Source organism: Oreochromis niloticus, linkage group LG16 (assembly GCF_001858045.2).
Source record: "Oreochromis niloticus isolate F11D_XX linkage group LG16, O_niloticus_UMD_NMBU, whole genome shotgun sequence".
NCBI lineage: Eukaryota > Metazoa > Chordata > Actinopteri > Cichliformes > Cichlidae > Oreochromis > Oreochromis niloticus.
The window spans coordinates 15,589,285-15,609,562 of record NC_031987.2 but is presented as its reverse complement, the minus strand read 5'-3'; the positions used below and the strand labels follow the sequence as shown (position 1 = coordinate 15,609,562).

The following is a 20,278-nucleotide window of genomic DNA, read 5'->3' as shown; positions in this document are numbered from 1 at the left end:
TATGTGATAAGCATGTTGGTCCCTAGGGATGGAGTTAATAATTAAAATAAGCAAAAATGAGCTATTGTGAATCATATAGATATTTATTTGTGTCAATTAATGTATGTTTAATGTTGTTTTTAATTGTGCTGTTCTGTTGTTTATGAGCCTTTTTTGTCTGTCATGTAGTACATGTTTTATGTATGAAAAAGCTTTTTGTTTATCAGACCCCAGCAGTAGCAGTAGCTACTTCTATTGCAGGAACTAATTAGACTAAGCTAAACTTACTTAACTGGTTAGTGTAAGTAACCTAAAATTTCATTATATATGTCGAAATTCTGAAAGATAAAATTTTTAACGCAAATTGGAGATGGTTTAAGAAAGAGTGTTTTAAAATATGAGATGGAATCACCCAGGTTGCTGTAATGAAAAATATTTAGATATTTTACCTCCTAGGACCTGGCATCCACATATGTGGACACCACATTTTGGGTTATTTAGACCAAAATACTCAATTTTGCTCTACAAGGGCCTGATATCCACTTACAAGGGCATTATACTGCTACTGTTCTATCGAAATTTTAAACAAATATCTTCATATGTGGCTCTCATTATTCTTAGAAACAAAAATTAGGTAAAAAAAAAAAAACATCTGGTAATTCTTTGTTTTTACATTCATCAGGTCCCAATATGCCCAAATATCAAAGAGAAATTAAAAATGCATGCCGTGAATGTTTGGGTCTTAGGGGGTTAAACAAAATTATTTATTCATTATTTATAATAATAAATAATTACTTATTTATTATTAGCTTATAATTAGAGTATCATCAGGCAACTCAAGAATTATATTCTACTTCAATTAGACTGACTACTTATTTTTCTCGTACAACTTATATTTGCTCAGTCCACTATGAAAGTTGATTGAAAATAGCATTTTCTTCATTTTTGTGACTAAAAGTACATTTTTTTGTCGTAGTCTACATGTTTCATTTTGCATTATTGTGAAATATAATTATAACATTCAGGAATGCCAGTTGACTTTTGCAATGAGACTTTTTTTTATTAGTATGTGCTTAATATGGGGCTTTACAGGACAGCGTGATTTTTTTTTGTTTTCAATTTAACTAGCAGATACTCTGATATATTTTGATACATCATGTCCCAAATCACTGTTTTTTTCTGATAAGAGAAACCAGTGAAAAAAGGATGGCTTGTACACCTGTAACAGTTTTGAGATATTAATGTTCAAGTGCTGAATGTCCTAAAATCCAAAAAATTAAAAAGTTATTTCAAATGGCTACACATAATTCAGAACTGGATAGTCAGATTATCAATCCAATTGCTTTTCCTGCCCGTCAGGAGCCCTGCAAGAGGTGACAAAAGCCAGAGAATCTTCTTGTTGACAAGGGTTATAAGGTGCTTTCTGAATAAAAACTCAGCACAGAGTAAGGAAATTTGTGTTTGGTAATTTACTTTTTTGTTGTAACAATGCTTCCAGACAATAAATCTGACAGTAGATGAAACAAATGAAACAGGAAATTCCTAATTTTCAACATTAAAGTGTCAAAGTCATTGTAAAATGTCTATGTTTAGCCATCTGGTATGTTTTCTGTGTTCTTTTGTGACTAAAAATATGGGTTCATGAGATTTACATTCATTGAATTCTGTTTTTATTTACATTTTAAATGGTGTCCAAACTTTTTGGTATTAGGTCATATTGTAATTTACAATAAATGTAGTAAAGATGCAGTAATGAATAACAGTAACAAAGTGCAATGAAGTAACCAATGAAGAAGTGAAAGGGACTTTAGAACTGAAAAGATCACTTATATAACACTTTCATATCACATCATACCACATAGAAAATTACCTGATGTGTAGATGACCTCCTGCAAGCCATCTGTATATTGTCTTTTGACTCAGATTTAGGAGGCTTACTCTCAGCCACTTTCTCTTCATCCTTTCTTTGTTTTCGCCTGCTGCGTCTCTCCTTTGCCCTTTTGGAGCTCATCCTGAAGGTCTTAGAGAAACTCTCTTTGCCACCAACTTTATCACTGGTCTCGGTAGCTCCTTCTTCAGCAGCAGCTATTGCTGCCTAGAAGTGGGAAGATAAGACAATGACAGTAAACAGATCAGTGATGTTTGATATATCTATATATATATATATATATATTATATAATATATAAATATTCGGCACTTGTAGGTTGCTTTGCTTTCACTCTTGTGTCTAGTTCATCCCAAACTAGCTCGATGGGGTTTAAGTCTGGAGACTGTGCTGGCCACTGCATGTTTTCAAGCTTATCGCCTTGTTTGTTTTTCCTGAGGTAGTTCTGGCATAACTTGGATTTGCATAATTGCATAATTTGCATTTAGGCGCATATCAGAGGGTATTGAATGGCGCTGCAGAATGCTGTGGTAGCTGTTTTGGTTCAGGGGGCCTCTCACTCTGTACAAGTCACTGGCGCTGGATTCAGGAAAACAGCCCAGACCTTCACAGTTCTTCCTCCATGTTTGACAGTTGATGCCACATACTGTGGAATCATCCTTTCGCCTACTCGATGGCATACAATGATTCTGTGTGATGAATCAAAGATTTCAACTTGTGATTCTTCAGTCCATATTACCTATGGATATGGATATGGATAATACAGGCACATGGCTCAAAACATGAGCAAGACACAGAAAGGTATTTGCTATCTACCAGTAGCTAGTGTTTAACTGCTTTGGTATTCCTGCCATCACCAGAGACTGCAAGACCAGACTGACCGACCTGTGCACCACCTCGATTGACTACAAGAAAACCTATGAGACAATGCCCCACACATGGATCATGGAATGTCTAGAACTATGCAAGATCAACTCGACCCTAAGAACCTTCATTAGGAACTCGATGGGGCTTTGGTAAACAACAGTAGTCCCAGTGGTAATCAGATCACGTGGCACAGAGACCTGCATATTCTCTCAAATAGTGGTCATTAATATTTTGTACTTGTAAATCGTAGTTGTGAACTGAGTTTTGTAACCTTGTAAACCAAAATATCTGAAACCTTTATGTTTGTTCATCTGTAGATGGGAATTTGTGTGTATAAATAGGATTTGTGTTTGTAAAATGTATTTACACAAGTTGTTTTTGTTAAGGTCTGTTTACAGACACAAAGCCAAAGACTATGTGTAAAACTGTGGGCTCAAGTTCCCTGCTTGTGTGTGAGTTTCAACTTGCAAATACAAATTTTGGTCCTGGAAGGGTAAAGGCCCATTCACGTCCCAGCGTTTTCATCACAACACCACCAAGGAAAACATTCTGTGCATGTCCGAGTTCAGTGGATTTTTTGTCACAGGTTTATTTGCTTATACAGGGACCTCTAGAGCCTTTTTAACAGCTCTGCAGACCTCGGGGGGGAAAGCAGTGTTGTGGAAATGACACACTCTTAACTAGTCGGGATAGTTGCAAAGCTTTCTTCATTATGAATAAGCAATCCATACTTGTATTAAACATTTGAACATAATACAACACCAACTCCTGTAGAGGATATAAAGTCAGAGAGATACATTTTTTGAAACAACCAGGACCAGGCTAGTACATGTAGAGTGGCTGCAAGAATACCACATCCAAGCAGAGCGTAGCAGCCAGCACAACAAGTTTTGGATCCTTTGCTCTTAGTTAGCCGTGAGTGCAGCGCATGCTGCATCCGATATGAAAAGGTCTTTATGCTGCGCAGTGTGAGCAATGGTCCTGGGTCAGCCCGGGCTTTGTGTTAAACAGTGTTGGGAAGGTTACTTTATTCCACTACAGATTACAGAATACATGCCCCAAAACGAATTTTGTAACGTATTCCGTTACGTTTCTCAATGAGAGTAACGTATTCTGAATAATTTCGATTACTTAGTATACTTTCATGCTATTTACAACTACATGAATGTACTATTGCTGTGTGATTTATTACTATTACCGAAGGCTACTTGCCAAATTATATCTTTTGAAGAATAAAGTAGTTAGTCAATGTACCTGAGCTTCCTTATATTGCTCTCTCAGCTGTTCAAGCGTGGCCTGAAACTTCTCCTCCTTCTCCTGAGCTTCCTTTTTGACAATCTGGTTCTCCTCGTCATAGGCCATAGCTACAACACCCAGGATCAGGTTGATCAAGTAGAAGGAACCAAGGAATATTACAAGCATAAAAAAGATCATGTATGGCTTCCCAGATGTCCGCAAAGTCTGGAAAAACAAACAAGATTTTGGTGTTTTTACAGTTACTTAAAATACAATATTCATACTTGGCATATGTGGCTACAAAATTCTACCCTTTTACAGTGAATACTTTCTATTTTAGAAGCTCTCAAATTTGAGGTGCCTCTAAATTTGTCACTTTCATTTTTTTCAAAGAAATCGTCAAGTCTCAGTTGTGTGGCAGGCAGGAATTGGACCCAAAATGCAAGACTCTGAAAACAATGTGTAAACCTCAAAACAGCTTTGTTGCCAAAGTCTTATAACAATAACAACTTAAATTCAGAGCACATAATCTGACAAGCAGTAACTGAAGAGGGCCGCACACAGTTTGAGGGATAATGTAACAATAAACAAAGGGGAGACTACACACACCAGGTAATCGGAGAGATGGGAAACAACAAGGAACACAGCTAAACAGAATCAAAGGCTACGTTCACACTGCAGGTCTTAATGCTCAATTCCGATTTTTTGATCAAATCCGATTTTTTTGTCTGCTTGTTCACACTACAAATAAAATGTGACAGCAAACGCGCTCTAGTGTGAACCCTCAAAGCGGCCCACACGCGCAAAAGAAGACGTCACACACAACGCGCTCTGTTTACACCCAGAGCAAACAGTATTGTTTGACTGAAGGCCTTAATATAAAGACTTGTTTTGGACTTTACGTTTCCTAATTTTGTTTTAAGTTATAAAGTTATTGTGTTATTTACATATGGCCTAATAATTATCCTTATTGTTGTTTTAGAGAGGAGCGGTGCTTCAAAGGATAGTTGCAGATTTCTGTCAGAATCTGCAGATTATACAGTACAAATAAAATGTTCACATTTCTCCAACATTGTCTTCCAAACAGTTTCACTGGATGGTATGAGGGGCCGTACAAGCCAAAATTCATTCTATGAGGGGCCGTACAAGCCAAAATTCATTCTTTCACTCTCACACACATACATTCTTCTTTCACACAGGATGGCCAGGAAGCGTTCGCGATGTCTTCTCGGGCGCTTCTCCCGCGCTGATAATTGGCGTCTGTCTTGTGTCAGTGACGTAAAAGACGGATTTAATGCGACATGACCGTTCAAACAGCAGTCGCTTTCTAAAACATCGGATATGTCGGATTCGGTACCACATACGAAAGTGACCCAGATCGGATTTGAAAATATCGGATTTGTGCCGTTCACACTGTCATACCATGATCGGATATGGGTCGCATAGGGTCAAAAAAGTCGGATTTGATGCGCTTTCGCCTGCAGTGCGCCTAACTGACAAGACAGAGGGGAAGCGAAATTGAACATAATATACTTGAAGCAGGACACTAAATAAATCAGGAAATGAATGAATGAATGCATGCATGCATGCATGAATGATTGAATGAATTTGACATTGCCAAACCAAATAACACAGAGAGACCAGACAGACATGACCGCTGCGGCACCGGGCAAAATTCCACCGGCCACACCCCCGCTGAGCAGGTGAAAATAGATTTCAGAATGACAGGACTTTGTGCTGAGGAATCTTTGATTTTATTTATTTTTTACTGTGTTTACTTGCATCTATTTGAAAGAGTGAGTATAAACACAAAAAAATAATGTATTTTATATTCTGGAATATGCAGAAAATAGGTTTAAATGTTAAAGAAATTTCTTTAAGTCGAAGACTGTTGCATATAATTTAATTTTTGCTTGATGAAATGTGCATAAAATTGAAAGGTTAAAACTAATTAAACAAGTTTTAAAAATTGACTTTTTTAAATTTTTTATGGTGGATTATGCAGGAAAAATAGAATTGGCCTGAAAGGTCTATTGCATTATTATGTAATCAGGTTGTGTATCATGTTTTTTGGTTTTTTTTTAAGCAACTAAGTATTAAAGTAAGTAATTACTTTTGAAAATAAGTAATCAGTAAAGTAACAAAATCACTTTCTTGGACAAGTAATCAGTAATTAGCAACTAATTACTATTGTCAAATAACTTGACCAAAACTGATGATGAGTGGTGAAACGTTTCTCCCACTAAAAATGCTACATCCTGATGAACGGAATCAACTCTTTTGGGATCTCCTTACCTGTTCAATTGGGCATGCATCAAGATAATTTTTGAGCTCTCTTAATTTCCAGGAGCAAATAACAATGAATAAAAAACCCAGTTGAGCTTGGTTCCAAACTCCAAACAAGTCAATTTATTAACCATTTCAAATGTCTAAATCTAAAGCCAATGTCTTGGTCTTTGTCCATGGTCTATTGTCTAACCAATTTTGAGTGTCATTATCATGAGACGTATTATAGTTTCAGTGGCAAAACTGCACCAATTTAATATATATGATATAAAGTAACAGAAATAAAGATGAGCAACTCATTTGCTACTAAATACCTTTTACCACAAACCTAGAATTTAATAAGACCGACCATTTTGGTTCTGAGTCTGCTAAATCTTGCTCTACAACTGAAACAGCTTCTATGTAAACTTTTTGGTAAACTCTTTCCTTTCAATATATGCAGTTATGCTGTAGCATAAATAATATTGTTTGTTAAAATGCTGTATAAATTATTATTTTTTTATTTATACAGTGCCAAATCACAACAGCAGTCACAGACAAAACAATACAAATACAATTACACATTGGGCCATTCTCATAAATTTGGTGTCTAGAATCATCCACCATGCTAGTATAAAGCTTTTGTGTCATTTTGTGTCAACCTCTGTTTCATATCATGACCAAGACTGTCATTAGAGAGCTTGTTAATAGTCTCACTGTTGCTACTTAATTGCAATGAGTGCTAAAAGTGAGAGTGTTATACAGAAAGCTCTAAATATTGTCTTTAAAGCTAATATGGTGGTGGATGAATGCTTTTCCTGCAAACACAGCAAGCCCTGCCTCTTCATATGGGAAGAGAAGGAGAAATCTGAACCTAAAGGTTAAATGTCTTATCAAAACCAACCAAAGATATTCTCACAGGGTAAGTGATCAGCAAAAGGTATAAAGTTAAATGTAAAATTGTATATTAAAACGGGGGATTTTATTAGAAAACTGACCAATAGCCTGAATAATGCAAAAGTTAAACACACTGAAAATTTACCAAAATGGGCATTACTGAAATTGTACACAATCATTTTACATTTTGATTGTCTTTTAGTTTCCCTTTTTAGCCTACCTGCTGGTACAGCTTTTCCCAACAATCCTGTGTCATCAGTCTGAAAAGAGAAAGGAAGGCCCAACCAAATGTGTCAAAGCTGGTATAACCATTGTCTGGGTTATTTCCCACTTTGCAGCACACGTACCCCTCTGGACACTGCCTGCAAGAAAGCATCTGTTAAGATCTGAAAGAACTGCCAATGCAATACTATGAAAGAATGCATGAAACAACACTAATTCCATAAAAGTTGGGTGCTGAACAGACCAGTTGCTGGACTTCTGGGAAAGGAACGTTGTCCCATTCTTGGCTGATTTAGCATTCTAGCAGTTCTACATCTTTGTTTTTCATTTGGTGATGTGCCGAATGGGATTTATTTTCCCCCTGCTGCCTAGCAGACAGTGGAAGTTACAAGAAATGCAAAACATACCAATATATAAACAATAAAAAAAAATAAAAATAAATAAATAAATAATTTAAAAAATGTGCTAAATGTAAATCAAAACAAAATGCAATGATTTAATTACATTCATTGTACTGCATTCATTGCCTGGCCAGAAAAATGTTCCTCTACTGAAAATTGACCTGAAAGACTCTGAATATCTTATCATCCACATTACATAATCCTCAAAAGATTCAGACAATCTGAAGTGTTCAAGGTACAAAACAAAATAAATTGCATGCTTATGATCTTCAGGCATTGCAACAACAAAAAAAAACGATTCATGATTTTGCCATGGAAATCACTGCATGGATTCAGGAACACTCCCAGACATCATTGTCATCCACAAATAAAAAAGAAGAAGCTATATGTGAACATGATCCAGAAAATGCTTTGAGATTTGAAAATGATTTAGAGCAGTGTATGCCCCCATCCAGATGGCATCGTGTTCAGGGAAGGCCTTGCATATTTCAGCTGAAACAGCCTGCTTGCAGTCCAGACCTTTCACCTATTGAAAACATTCTGTGCATCCTAAAATGAAAAAAACAAACAAAACAAAACAAACAAACAAAAAAAAACTATGGAGAATATTCCTCTCCAGAATTTCAACAGCTGGCCTTCTCAGTTCCCAGACATTTATTGATTATTTTTAAAGATGAGGGGATGCTACACGGTGATACTTTTTCTATTTTCTGTTGTAGATAAAATATATTTTATTACATTAGAAATTTACTGCAGTCTGTTTTTTTTTACACATACACAATAGTGACATTTTTGTAAAACTGGGGCTGTACCAGGATTGTGTTCATTTTGTATTTTATTCAGTTCTCTTATAACTGGAGAGCCAACTTGCTTACCCAGCTCCAATGCTGCTGCCACAAAGTAATGGATGTTTTTTGTTGTCAGGCAGGTAATAATAAAGACCTGATTGGGAAAGAAGGAAAATAGCAGTTATTTATTTTTGCATGCTATTTATGGAGAGACTATGACAAGAATGGTTTGTTAGAGGTCCAAAACAATACATAAAACATCAGAAGTAGAATTAGGTTACAATTATACAATGTAGAAGACAACAAGAGTGCTTCACTCTCGTATTGCAAATGTTTTATTGAATCAGAGAAGAGTGAAATACATATTAAGAGCTTAACATACACAGCCCAACAACAAGCTATTAGGACTTTTTGGCATGGTAAGCTCTGTGGCAGGCAGGATGAACGACCCAAATGCAGGACTCGTACATGGAAAAGTAAACTCAAAATGGCACCTTTATTTGCTGGGAAAAATAATCCATGAAATAAAGTCACTAAAAACAAACCAATACTTAACATGGAAACTAAGAACTAAACACTGGGAGGCTATAAAACTAGGAAGCTGGAAACTGAAGAAGGATGAAAAAACCAGAAGCACGAAGAAAACACACAGCAAAGAGGGTATGACGCGACAACAGACTGAGGAAAACACTGGGCTTAAATACACACGGGAGTAACAAGGGAATCTGACACAGGAAGAGAGCACAACTGGGAATCACACATAAAGAGATGGGAAGGAAGCAAAACTGAATACACTGCACACAGGACAAGGAACTATCAAAATAAAACAGGAAACATGAGACATTCGTAAAGACCCAGACTTGACCCTGGGACATAGAGACATGACTGACGAGGGGAACAGAGGGAATATGAAACACGGAGACAAGAGTAACTAAATGTGGCACATAGGGAAACTAAAGGCTACAGAAAAGTATATAACACATGGAGACAAATAAGGAAAACATGAATAACACTAAATCAAAGAATATTCATTCAGAACCTGAACACAAATACCGGGTCGCAGACCCAGTACTGTGACATTCTTACTCTATGGCCCAGGATTTATTTGAATTAAGAAGACATCTATCACTATTACTATCAAACTATTTTAGTACAGTGACCACCAAGCTAGATGAGTGGCTCCAGCAGATCCCAGGAACATCATCGTAGGTCTCTGCTGGGAAGAGTGCAGTCCTACAGGCAGCAAAGATACCGATCAGGACCCTCAAGCTTTCTTCTTCCTGATTTTGCTCTCACTCGGTATAGCTACATTTATCACTACAGCTGTCTTCCTCTGTTTGTCCACCACTACTACACTACCAGTCAAAAGTTTTAGAACACCCCAATTTTTTTATTGAAAATTATGCAGATTAATGTTTCTTTCCACTCTGAAATGAAAGGATACTACAAATAAGCACAACTCTGAGGCTGGTGACTCAGATGAATTTTCTATCAGCCGCAGAGGTGGCTCTTGGTCTTTCTTTCCTGGAGCGGTCCTCATGTAAGCCAGTTTTGTCGTGGCTCTTGATCAGCTACAAATGCCCCCGCATATGGTGGAATGGCCAACTGAAAGTCAGACAGTCACCAGAAGCTTTTTTCCAGTTTAGAAAAACTAAGTATGTCTTAGACAGGATGGACAATTCAACAGTGGTCTGTTACATAAACAGGCAGGGAGGAGCATGCCACCTTCCCCTGTTAAAACTGACACTCTCTCTCTCACTCTCTCTCTCTCTTCATATAATAGATATGTGTGTGTGTGTGTGTGTGTGTGTGTGTGTGTGTGTGTGTGTGTGTATACTGTGACAGTGTTAAAAAAGCATTAAAGAGGAAAATCAAATACTCACTCATGTTTTTTTCAAAGTCCACAGTCACATTTGTGTTATTCAAACAGCTATTCTCTTTTCGTATGCACTTATTTTTCAGATTGCCCATGAACAGTTGTAACCCTATTAGGGCAAAGACACTCAAGCAGAAAATGGTGAGACTCATCACATCAGTGAGTTTCTTCACAGACTGGAACAATGCACTAATAATGGCTTTTATGCCTGTCAAACAAAAAAATGCTTACAGTCAGTTAAGAAACAGTAAATATTATTAGCATGTATAAGCAAACAATACAAAGTGATCCCAGTGGGTTTTATCTTTAGAAGCACTTAGTGTCAACAATGGACTGTTTATTCAATATATTCTTTTTCCTTGTTCAATGGTGCCGCCATTATTCAATCCATTTTTTGGAAATTTTGGAGTGGTATGCTTTACAGCTATATTTGTAGCATATTTACTTTGAGCATGAATGGAGTGAGAATGAGAGCACTCTTTGTGTGTTTTTTTATTGCCATCTATGGAACCAGTCATAAGATGACATGCATCCTAAGTCAACCAAGCCATCATTTATTAACATGTATTTTCTAACACGAGATTGATTTATCTAAGAAATCTGAATGTGTCTGTAAGCCAGAAAATGGTAAAATGGAAGACATGCATTCACCAATAAGACACTAATAAGACCACCCTTTATGGAATAGTATGGCTTCTTTAACCATATGAAAAGTGGGTGGAGGCTAAATTATACTATAAACTATTTAGAGATCCAAGTGGTAGAGCAGTACATGGTTTTGCATTTTGCTCCATGGACAAACAAAATTGCACAGAGCTCACAGAGTAACTGCGCAAACAAAATTAGCTCTTCTTGTATAGCTCACAGAAAGGTCCACAGTTAAGCAAGAGGAAAATATCCACGCACCAAAAGGGATCTAATTAATTATTATATATAATTGTTAAACCATAAAAGAACAAAACAAAAATGGTAACTGCTTACCTGGAATGACAGAAAGTGCTTTGAAAGCTCTTAATACTCTGAATGTCCGAAGGACTGAAACATTGCCTAGGTCTAGAAGGTCTGTTACATACCTGCAAGAAACATTATAATTATTTTAGAAAATTTACAAAGATTACAATAGATGTAGCATAGAACCATGCAAAAACAGCAATAATAAAGCTGCAATCATTACCAAAAAATATAACGCCAACAATCAATGTCTCTGTTTATGAAAGCCTGATTATCTTTTTTCTTTGGTGAGTCAATTCCAAATGTGTGACAAAAACTACAAAAATAATGAAAAAGCCTTGTACTTACGCCATGACAATGACAGAGAAATCCAGCCAGTTCCAGGGATCTCTTAGAAATGTGAACTTTCCTATACAGAACCCCCGAGCTAAAATTTTAACGAGGAATTCAAAGGTGTAAATCGCTGTAAATGTGTACCTGTTGGAAAAAAGAACACCAGTTACTCTTCACAGTATCTACACTGTGTGTATGTTATGTATGTTTGCAGAACACTTACTCCACTTTCTTTGCCCAGACAGGTGATTCGCTCATTGTCATAAATGCACAGTTAGTGAGAATAGTGCACATGATCGCCATGCTGAACAATTTACAGGCAATTGTCAAGGAAGTAACTGATTTTTTTGTGAAAGTAATTTTTTTTTCATATAAATAAAGTAACAAAGTGAACATGTAACCCTGGGCTTACATCAGCAGACAGCTCAGCATCAACATTATTCATGCGTATCAGATTCATATCCCAATAAAAGGATATGAGTGTACCAGTATCCGAATTGATAGCCTTCGTATAGGGTTGAAGGCACTCAGGAGGTACAAGGCTGGACTGGCATTGAAGCGAAAAATGACCTTTCCTTTGTTTAATACTATGAAAGTCTGGAAGAGAAACAGACAGACATTTATGCATCTTTATACTCTTATACATATGGATACTCTTTGGCCGTCTTGCATTATATCATTATAATTTACAAAATATATAACATTATATAGTACTTGCAAAAGTGTTGAGCCACTTTTTATATTTAAAAAGTTTTAAATATTGAACGACTTGTTGAGACATCTGCAAACATATATAGAAATACAATATATAAGGCAAAAACTGAGTTTGTGCAGAGTTAGTCAATATTTGGTATGACCACCTTTATTTTACAGCCTGAAATGTCTTAGGCAAGCTTTCATTGGAATTTCTTTAAGTAGTCTTCAGACATAGTTCTTGAGGGAGCTTCCAACACTCTTCTTTGGATGTTGGGTGCCTTTTCTTCTGTTCTGTCAAGATGATCCCAAACTGCTTCAGTAATGTTAAGCTTTGGGCTCCTAGGAGGTCTGATAGTATTTCACTGTGTGTTTTCCGATCTGGGTATGCTTTGACTTTATTGTTAGTGTGTTTGGGATCATTGTCATGCAGAAAAATGTGAATGATTACTAATCATGTGCTTTCCAGATGGTATAGGAAGGTATAAGAAAATCTGTCAGTACATTTCTGTGTTCACAATTACATTAAATTTGACAAGATCTCCACCACCACTGGCTGAAATGTAGCTCTGACAGAGACGTCACCATGTTTTACAGATGGCTGTATAAGCTCACTGTTTATCAAGTTAACAGCCAGATGCTTTGCTCAGGTCCTGTGTCAGGATTTTTTCTGGCTGGATTATTTCCTATTTGTTAAGGGCAGACGTGACGTGACAAACAGAGATGAAGGGTGATGATGAAAAGACCCTGGAGGCCATTGCCAGATCCTCCTGTCTCAGGAAAACCAGTGCCATCACAGGACACCCTTTTTACCCCACCCACCACCCGTTTGACCAGCTGACCTCTGGTCGGTGCCTCAGGTCAATCAGATCCCACACCTCCAGACTCACAAACAACTTCTTCCCTTGGGCCATTCAAACTGTTAGCAAACACTATCCCTCTACACCCTAACCCTGCCCACTCACCTCACCAATCTGAGCCACGGTCTGAGTAACCCTCCATCACTCAAGGCACTCACACATGGACTTTATACTCAAACCTTGTCACTATTTCCAAGCACTTTGTTCCTCAATATGTGTGTGATGGCATTTTGAAGACATTTCTCCTGTGACCTCAATGCCTTTGCCACTTGGTCCCTCACAGTGTGCCTTTTCCATTGTGTGCCTTTATCTTGTTTTTGTATATATTCAGGGGTGCACATAAGTGGTCCGCAGGTGCGCATTCGCTGTCAAAATAAAAGACGCGCACCAGATAAGAAGTTGCAACGCGCGTTTGCGTACATATAGAAGGCACTGTTTTTGTCCGCTAGAGTGGGATTTTCACTGCATATTCTGCACCACATCTCTGTGCATTCATCATTTGTTTGAAGCCAGCTCACCTCCTGCAACCACTTTTCCGAGAATACGCGCTTCTTTTGCGGTTCAGACTCCTTCTGACATTTCTTTGGAGATGGAGGAACACCAAAGTAATTGCCTAAAGGAGCTTGCTTCTTCGACATCTTTAAGAGTTCTAAACAAGTGTCTGTCCTCCTCCAGAAAATCTTATGTACGCAAACGCGTGTTGCAACTTCTTATCTGGTGCGCGTCTTTTATTTTGATAGCGCTCAAGGTTAAATTCAAACAAACCTACCTTCTGATTATTGTAGTAGGGATCCAGGTCCTCCAGTGGCATCGACACCAGGCCGTCTGGAATGTCCCCATATACAAGGGGGAGTGATTTGCCTTCCTTTAGGTCACAGCTGGGTGTAAGCTTAATTTCATTTTTGCATTTTTCCTTCTTTTGTTTGGGTTTCTTGGCATTCTCTTCAGCAGTCCTTCTTTTGATGGCATTAAGGGACTCGCGACTAAAGGGACGGAAGCTGTCTGGACTTGGTGGCACAAACAACTGTGCCACATTTTGCATCTTGCTGCACCTTCAGAATGAACAGCTAGCTTCCAACAAGAAAAAAGTCTGTAGGGTTAGAAAATATGTGATAAACAGAACAGTGTAAACAGCAGAGTTATATTGTCTTTACATCCATTATTTGGCTTAAAAATGCAAATGAAAACTTGTTATGTTATGGCTTTCCTCTCTAATCATTTGCAATACAACAGATTTTTACTGACCAATTGTTTTAATGCAGAATAGAGGAAGGTAGGTTTGTTTCTCTTCTTTGATTGGAGGAAAACTGGGGCTATTATGAGCGGTCATGCACCTGTAAAGTTCCTTTCAGCTGTGGTAAAATTAGATCTAACTACCTGCTTGTCATTCTACTAATAGGTCTCACTGGTACGATGTGTTAGAAATACCTATGCACTATTAAATATGAATGCTGGGGTTGTGATTTGGTGCTATATAAATAAAATTTAACTGAACTGAATTAAGTTGAGTTGAATTCAGCTGAACTAAAAAGCCCCACAGATTGCTTAGTATCTGTCTGGGTTCCTCTCTCTGCCTTTAGCATGATCCAAATGCCAGAGAATCAAAGAAAACTTGTGCTTTTATCACTGTGTTGTGCAGTTTCTGTACTTAAGTAGAAATATCCAGGTATCTTTTCCTTATTTTTCTGAAAAGTTTTTAGTTTTAGTATCCATATTTTAAAACAAACATATTTACTCGCTACTCCTTAAATTTTCAAATGAGACTTGTTACTGTACTTTAGGTTTAAGACATTTCCTGGGAATTATACTGGACACTTTCAAGCATCAGACTAATTTGAACCTAAACGGAGGAAACCACAACGTATAAAAGACAGCCTCTAGTGTATCCATCACCAGTTCTTATCTCAAATGAAGAAAAGAAATGGGGGAAAAAAACAAAAAAACCCCACATAATTTATGCATCATTTATAGAAGTACATTCAGGGGTTAAAGTGGGCTGGAATGATCCGGAACAGCGTTTTGGTACTGATCTCAGTAGCTTGTGGTCATGGCACTTACGCATCTCTCTAGGGTCACACAAGAGGATAAAAGGGAGTAATGTTTTTTTAAGTGGCAATTAAACTCGAAAGCAACTTTCAAACAGCTCAACAAATATCAAAAAACACACACACTGTTTCTGTGCAGTGTGTTGCACAATCTGTCTGCTAGCTAAAGGTACAGCTGCTTTATTTCCTTGGGAGTTGAAAGAAAGTCAGATAGTAGCTCCACTGTGTAGTAGTTTACATCTGGTGTAAAAAATCTGACACATCATTTATAGGGGATGACCCCCTATTAATAAGGGGGCAGCTAAAAGTTACTTTTTTAAAGAAAATGTGCTATAACTTCACCAGAGATTAAGAAACATATAATACAGAACAAGCAAGGAAGAAAAGTGATTGTTTTACAGGTAAGGACTGCTCAGTGAGATTTGATGAACTGGAAGCTTTCATGTAATGTCCTCCTTCATTCTAGAGGGTTTTTTTGCTTTTTAGAAAAAGAAAACACTCAATGTATACTTGATATGTTGCCTAAGTTACAGTATGTGTATGTGTAGTCCAATACCCTCACGAGCAGTATTTGAATAATATTGTACTGTAGAAAGTGGTGTTTTATTGTCAGAGGGCAGAAATAACAAAGTAGAAACACTTTTTTATCTGTAGAACAAAATATCAAATAATTTACTGACTCCGGGCGATACGTTTCAATTGATTACTGACCTAGTATATTAAACACTCACAGTGTCTAATCGAAGTAGAGCTTTAATAACATAAATTAATGTAACTTAATTTGTATGACCTCAAAGTGCATTTTTGTACTGAGATGAGGTAAGAGGTGGTTTGTGATAGATTGTGTCCTAATTGTTTCTAACATTTCAAAGGAAATTATTGGAGCCATTGAATGGAAGAACAACCGTAAATCAATACAATGTTATTTGACATGTACAAAAGCTGCCACACTGCCAAAATCAGTTTGAGGAACACAAGCATAACAAAATTAGGGCTGCATTACTCAATTCCATCAATGAATCGAGTAATCGGATGAGAAATATTTTTGCCTTATTTATGAGCAATAATAAATATTGAAAAAGAGAAAAAACACAGGTCTTTTAGAATAAACTGCCCATTGGTTTTCATTTTATAAATTGCAATCTTTTACATTTCAACTGCATGCAACATCTGTCAAAAAAAACAAAAATAAAAACAAAAACTAAACCCTTTGATTGTATGTACATCCCATATTACATTTTTTTTTAAAGAAAACAGAAAAAGCAAAAATCTATAAATAATATCAAGTACAGTCAAAGGTCAAAGTCAAATAAAATAAGAAATACATGCAATCTAAACTAAGGCATAAACAATTTACCTTTTCTCTGTCATCTCTTAATAGGAGGCAATTTTTTTGTGATGCTGAAAACAGACTTTATGATGTTTTACACATTAATTAATATTAATAATAATTCAGTGTCTAGCCTAACAAACCTCTTTTTTATATTTTTAAATATTAATGCCATTTAATTAAATTTCATACATTAAAAAATATTATATAATTTATATAATTTCACTTTCAATCTGAAAAATGTTAAGAAAGCTTTGAAATTAATATGCCCCCCTCTTGGTTGCACCCTGGCCTTTAGACTCCCCCCTGTTTGTTCATCTGCAGATTTTAATACAACATCTTGAGGCTTACTGCAGATTTTTCGCTGTGTAAAAACAAAGGGCAGTGGATGGAGCAGCAACAAAATTTGCTTTTCTTCGCCTGGGCATTTCTTGATGAGGTGCTAATAACTCCCGCTAGCATTTTCCCAGTAAAGGTTTTAGTGGTGATTACAGGAACAGCGCTGCTGTTATGGACGCTAGAATCATGTTTTTATTCACTCTGAGCTCAGCTCACCATGTCCGTAACGGCTCCGCCTCTTTGCTCTTCGCGGTGCATGTGTGTAAACAGACTCCGACTAGTGCTGTGAGATACTGCACAGTATGGCATCGATCGGATTCCAAATAAATACAGGGCCAGTATTACCAGTATCAATACTTTTCATGCATTTTGAAACTGGGTTTTTTGAAGACCTGGAATGTAAATGTGCCTATCTTTAAAGGGCTTCGGTTCATCATCTGTTGTTTAATTGGGCTATGGGCTGTAAATAAAATAGACGTGACAGTTCAGATATTGATTCAGATATTTTTCATTGTCCATGTTTGAAGAATATCTTCTCTTTTCTTAATTTTTTTTATTTAGTTGGGCCACATACTAAACTTATAGGATAGAGTAAAGTATTAGTCCTATATTGCTACTATCGATTTCTTATCAGTGATTTGGTTTAAAATTGGGGGCTGTGTGGGCTAAACTTTTTAATTCAGACCATCTGTGTAACTTTGCTGAACATTGGGGGGGGGGGGGGGGGGGGGGGGGGTGTCAAGATCTCTGATTTTAAATAAATAGATAAATCTGGGTAAATTCCCAGATGATTAAACATGCCACTATTTTACTGCTAATAACTGAAATGAGTAAAGAAAATTAACAGCCTATTTATACAAGATAAATCATAATTTTATTGGGGGGGGGTTATATTGGTTGGGTCTGATTATTGGCGGGGTCATAACCCCCCTAACCCCCCTGGAAAATATGCCCCTGATTCAGACACTTCCCCTAAAGATGTTTGTATTGCAGATCTGTTGGCTCACGTTTACATCATTTAACACATTTGCTAAACAATGCATCAAAGCAAAGAATTTGGGTCGAGAATTTTTTTTATAATCAAATTATTTGAATTACTAGAATCACTGCCCTAAACAAAATACAAACATAGTAATCAAAATGAGTCATAATATTAAAGTTTTACTTTATTCCACCTGAAGCAGTACATCTATATTTTTAAATTACTTATATGCTTCAAAAAACATTTTTAAGGCAAATATTTGTGCAACAGGGCAGTGGTTTGGGGGATGAGAGTTCACACTGTACAAACTGTCATACAGAATGAGGATTTAACTTCTCAGAAATTACCTAGAAGTCAGATGAGGAAAGGCCAGCACAGAGACCAGGAACAACTGCAGTCAGTCGATCATTGTACTTAAGGCCACATGTACTAACTGGGAAAGAAAAGAAGTGTACTAATAAAGTTTTACTTGTTATCTTAATGCTTGTCTTTTGTGAAGTGTACATAAAAAATAAAGGCCACAGACTGTTCTTCAGCATAGCTAAATATTCAGTTTTGGTCAACCCTCACCTATTATACTGCACACCTGGAGATGACTAAAATGAGGTTAGTGATTCATATAATTTCATTACATTCAAATAATATATTCTTCCAGCTTAAACATACCTAGATACAGAGCAATATTAGCTGTTAACAATAGCTGTTAACAATCTCTGAAATAAATGCTTTCACGAAAAAACTGCCACACTGCAATACAGTGTGGATAGGACCAAACAGGACACTCCCATCTCTAACTGACAACAATCTAATAATGACATGAACAGTGAGGAAAACAGGAAGTCATCTAAGATGAAATGAGTAAATGCTGCCATGCCCATTTGCTTTTGTAATATATTGTGAACCACAATCTGCACTTTAGTTGTTGCCCAACTAGACATTGTGCTTTTCTATACAGAGCTTCCAATGCGTTTACTGTCATAAAAAAAACTGATATCGATAATGTGTATGTAGCTATGAAGACTGCTGCACTGCCAAGGTTGAAAAATCATGTGCACATATGAACAATAAATTCAGATTAAAACACCAAGAAAGATAGTCTCTTAAATGTAACACTGACTTCCCAGTAACCCCCTCCATCCTCCAGGCCTTCTAAAGCTGTTACTGTCACAAAAGCTGATATGAGTAATGCTTACTGTACAGACAGATTATGTAATCCTTTGGTTTAAACTACAGAAGGAGAAAGACTTTTAGGAAGACAGCAAAAGGAGAGAGAGCACAAAGAAACTTACTTCATTTCTAACAAAAATAATGTGTTTGTTTTATTTTAGCCAACATGTAATTGGTGCAAGCAGACCCTTTGTACAGATGTAAAATAAATCACTTATCTGCTGACCTGCTGCCAGGCCAAACAGACTGGCTCAGGCTTAGCTGTCCCATTCTCATCTCCCCATACCCTCCTGACACTGAACCAACCCCACTAATATCTGAAGAAGCAGGTGAGTTCTTCTATGAGTCTAACTGCAGGAGACCCCTTGGAAAGTTTTTTTTAGGACAAAAAGTCACTGTGATTTCAACTCACCATTAGTTCTCCATCCTCAACAGTGCAGACTTCACTTTGAAAATTACTTGAAAAAGCAAGACTTTTTCCTTTTTCTTTTAGAAATTATTTAAAATAAGCCTTTCTGTCCGATTATGATGTTTCACGCTTCTCCTGGCGCAGATTCCTGTTGGAAAACCCTGAGAGAGAGAAAGAGACTGTGTCTGCCCCTGCGTGCCGGAGGGAGTACTGTACTGAAGTGGTTACGGGAATCTTCTCAAGTAGCAAATAAGGACAGAGATGCTAGAAATGATCATGGTGGGAATTACTGTGGGTATCAAGTAGGTCAATCAGTAAGACATAAATAATTAATGAGTGGTATATCTTCTTTTCCTATTTTGTTATTTCTCTTGTTGCTTTCATTCCTAACAACATGGGCTTTTTTTTTTAACTGCTGTTATTTGTTATTCTTGTGTTTAATGGATGAAGCGCCCTGTGATCTCTTTTCTAAGTGTGTCAAGAATATCAAGAATCCTGCACTGGATTCTTGATTCTTGATGGACATTTGCATTATGTGTAATGTCTTTTATTGAGTTTGTGTGCATGGAGCTTCTACTGATGAAGCTCTAGATGAAGCTCCATGCTTCATCAGTCAGAAAAAATTTAATATTTAAATGATGACATATGCTGAGGAGTGATATTCTAAGGGTTTTAGACACTTTGCACCCAAATGCTCCAGGAAGACTGGAGAAAGGAAGACAAGCAACGTCTATGAAATACTTCAGCAGCTT

At 37.0% G+C, this 20,278-nt stretch overlaps 1 protein-coding gene across 1 annotated transcript in view; it reads right to left on the bottom strand.

Moving 5' to 3' along the window:
• The window catches only part of scn1laa (sodium channel, voltage-gated, type I-like, alpha), a 72,406-nt gene extending 52,696 nt beyond the window's left edge, over positions 1–19,710 (bottom strand). The window contains exons 1-11 of the mRNA XM_019352537.2: positions 19,530–19,710; positions 14,024–14,344; positions 12,180–12,298; positions 11,925–12,014; positions 11,717–11,845; positions 11,399–11,490; positions 10,425–10,625; positions 8,629–8,695; positions 7,351–7,492; positions 3,987–4,193; positions 1,850–2,074 (exon numbers count right to left, since the gene is read on the bottom strand). Coding sequence (XP_019208082.2) covers positions 1,850–2,074; positions 3,987–4,193; positions 7,351–7,492; positions 8,629–8,695; positions 10,425–10,625; positions 11,399–11,490; positions 11,717–11,845; positions 11,925–12,014; positions 12,180–12,298; positions 14,024–14,296 — 1,545 coding nt within the window. The 5' untranslated portion in view covers positions 14,297–14,344; positions 19,530–19,710. The remainder of the gene's footprint in view (positions 1–1,849; positions 2,075–3,986; positions 4,194–7,350; positions 7,493–8,628; positions 8,696–10,424; positions 10,626–11,398; positions 11,491–11,716; positions 11,846–11,924; positions 12,015–12,179; positions 12,299–14,023; positions 14,345–19,529) is intronic.
• Between the last annotated feature and the right edge of the window lie 568 nt (positions 19,711–20,278).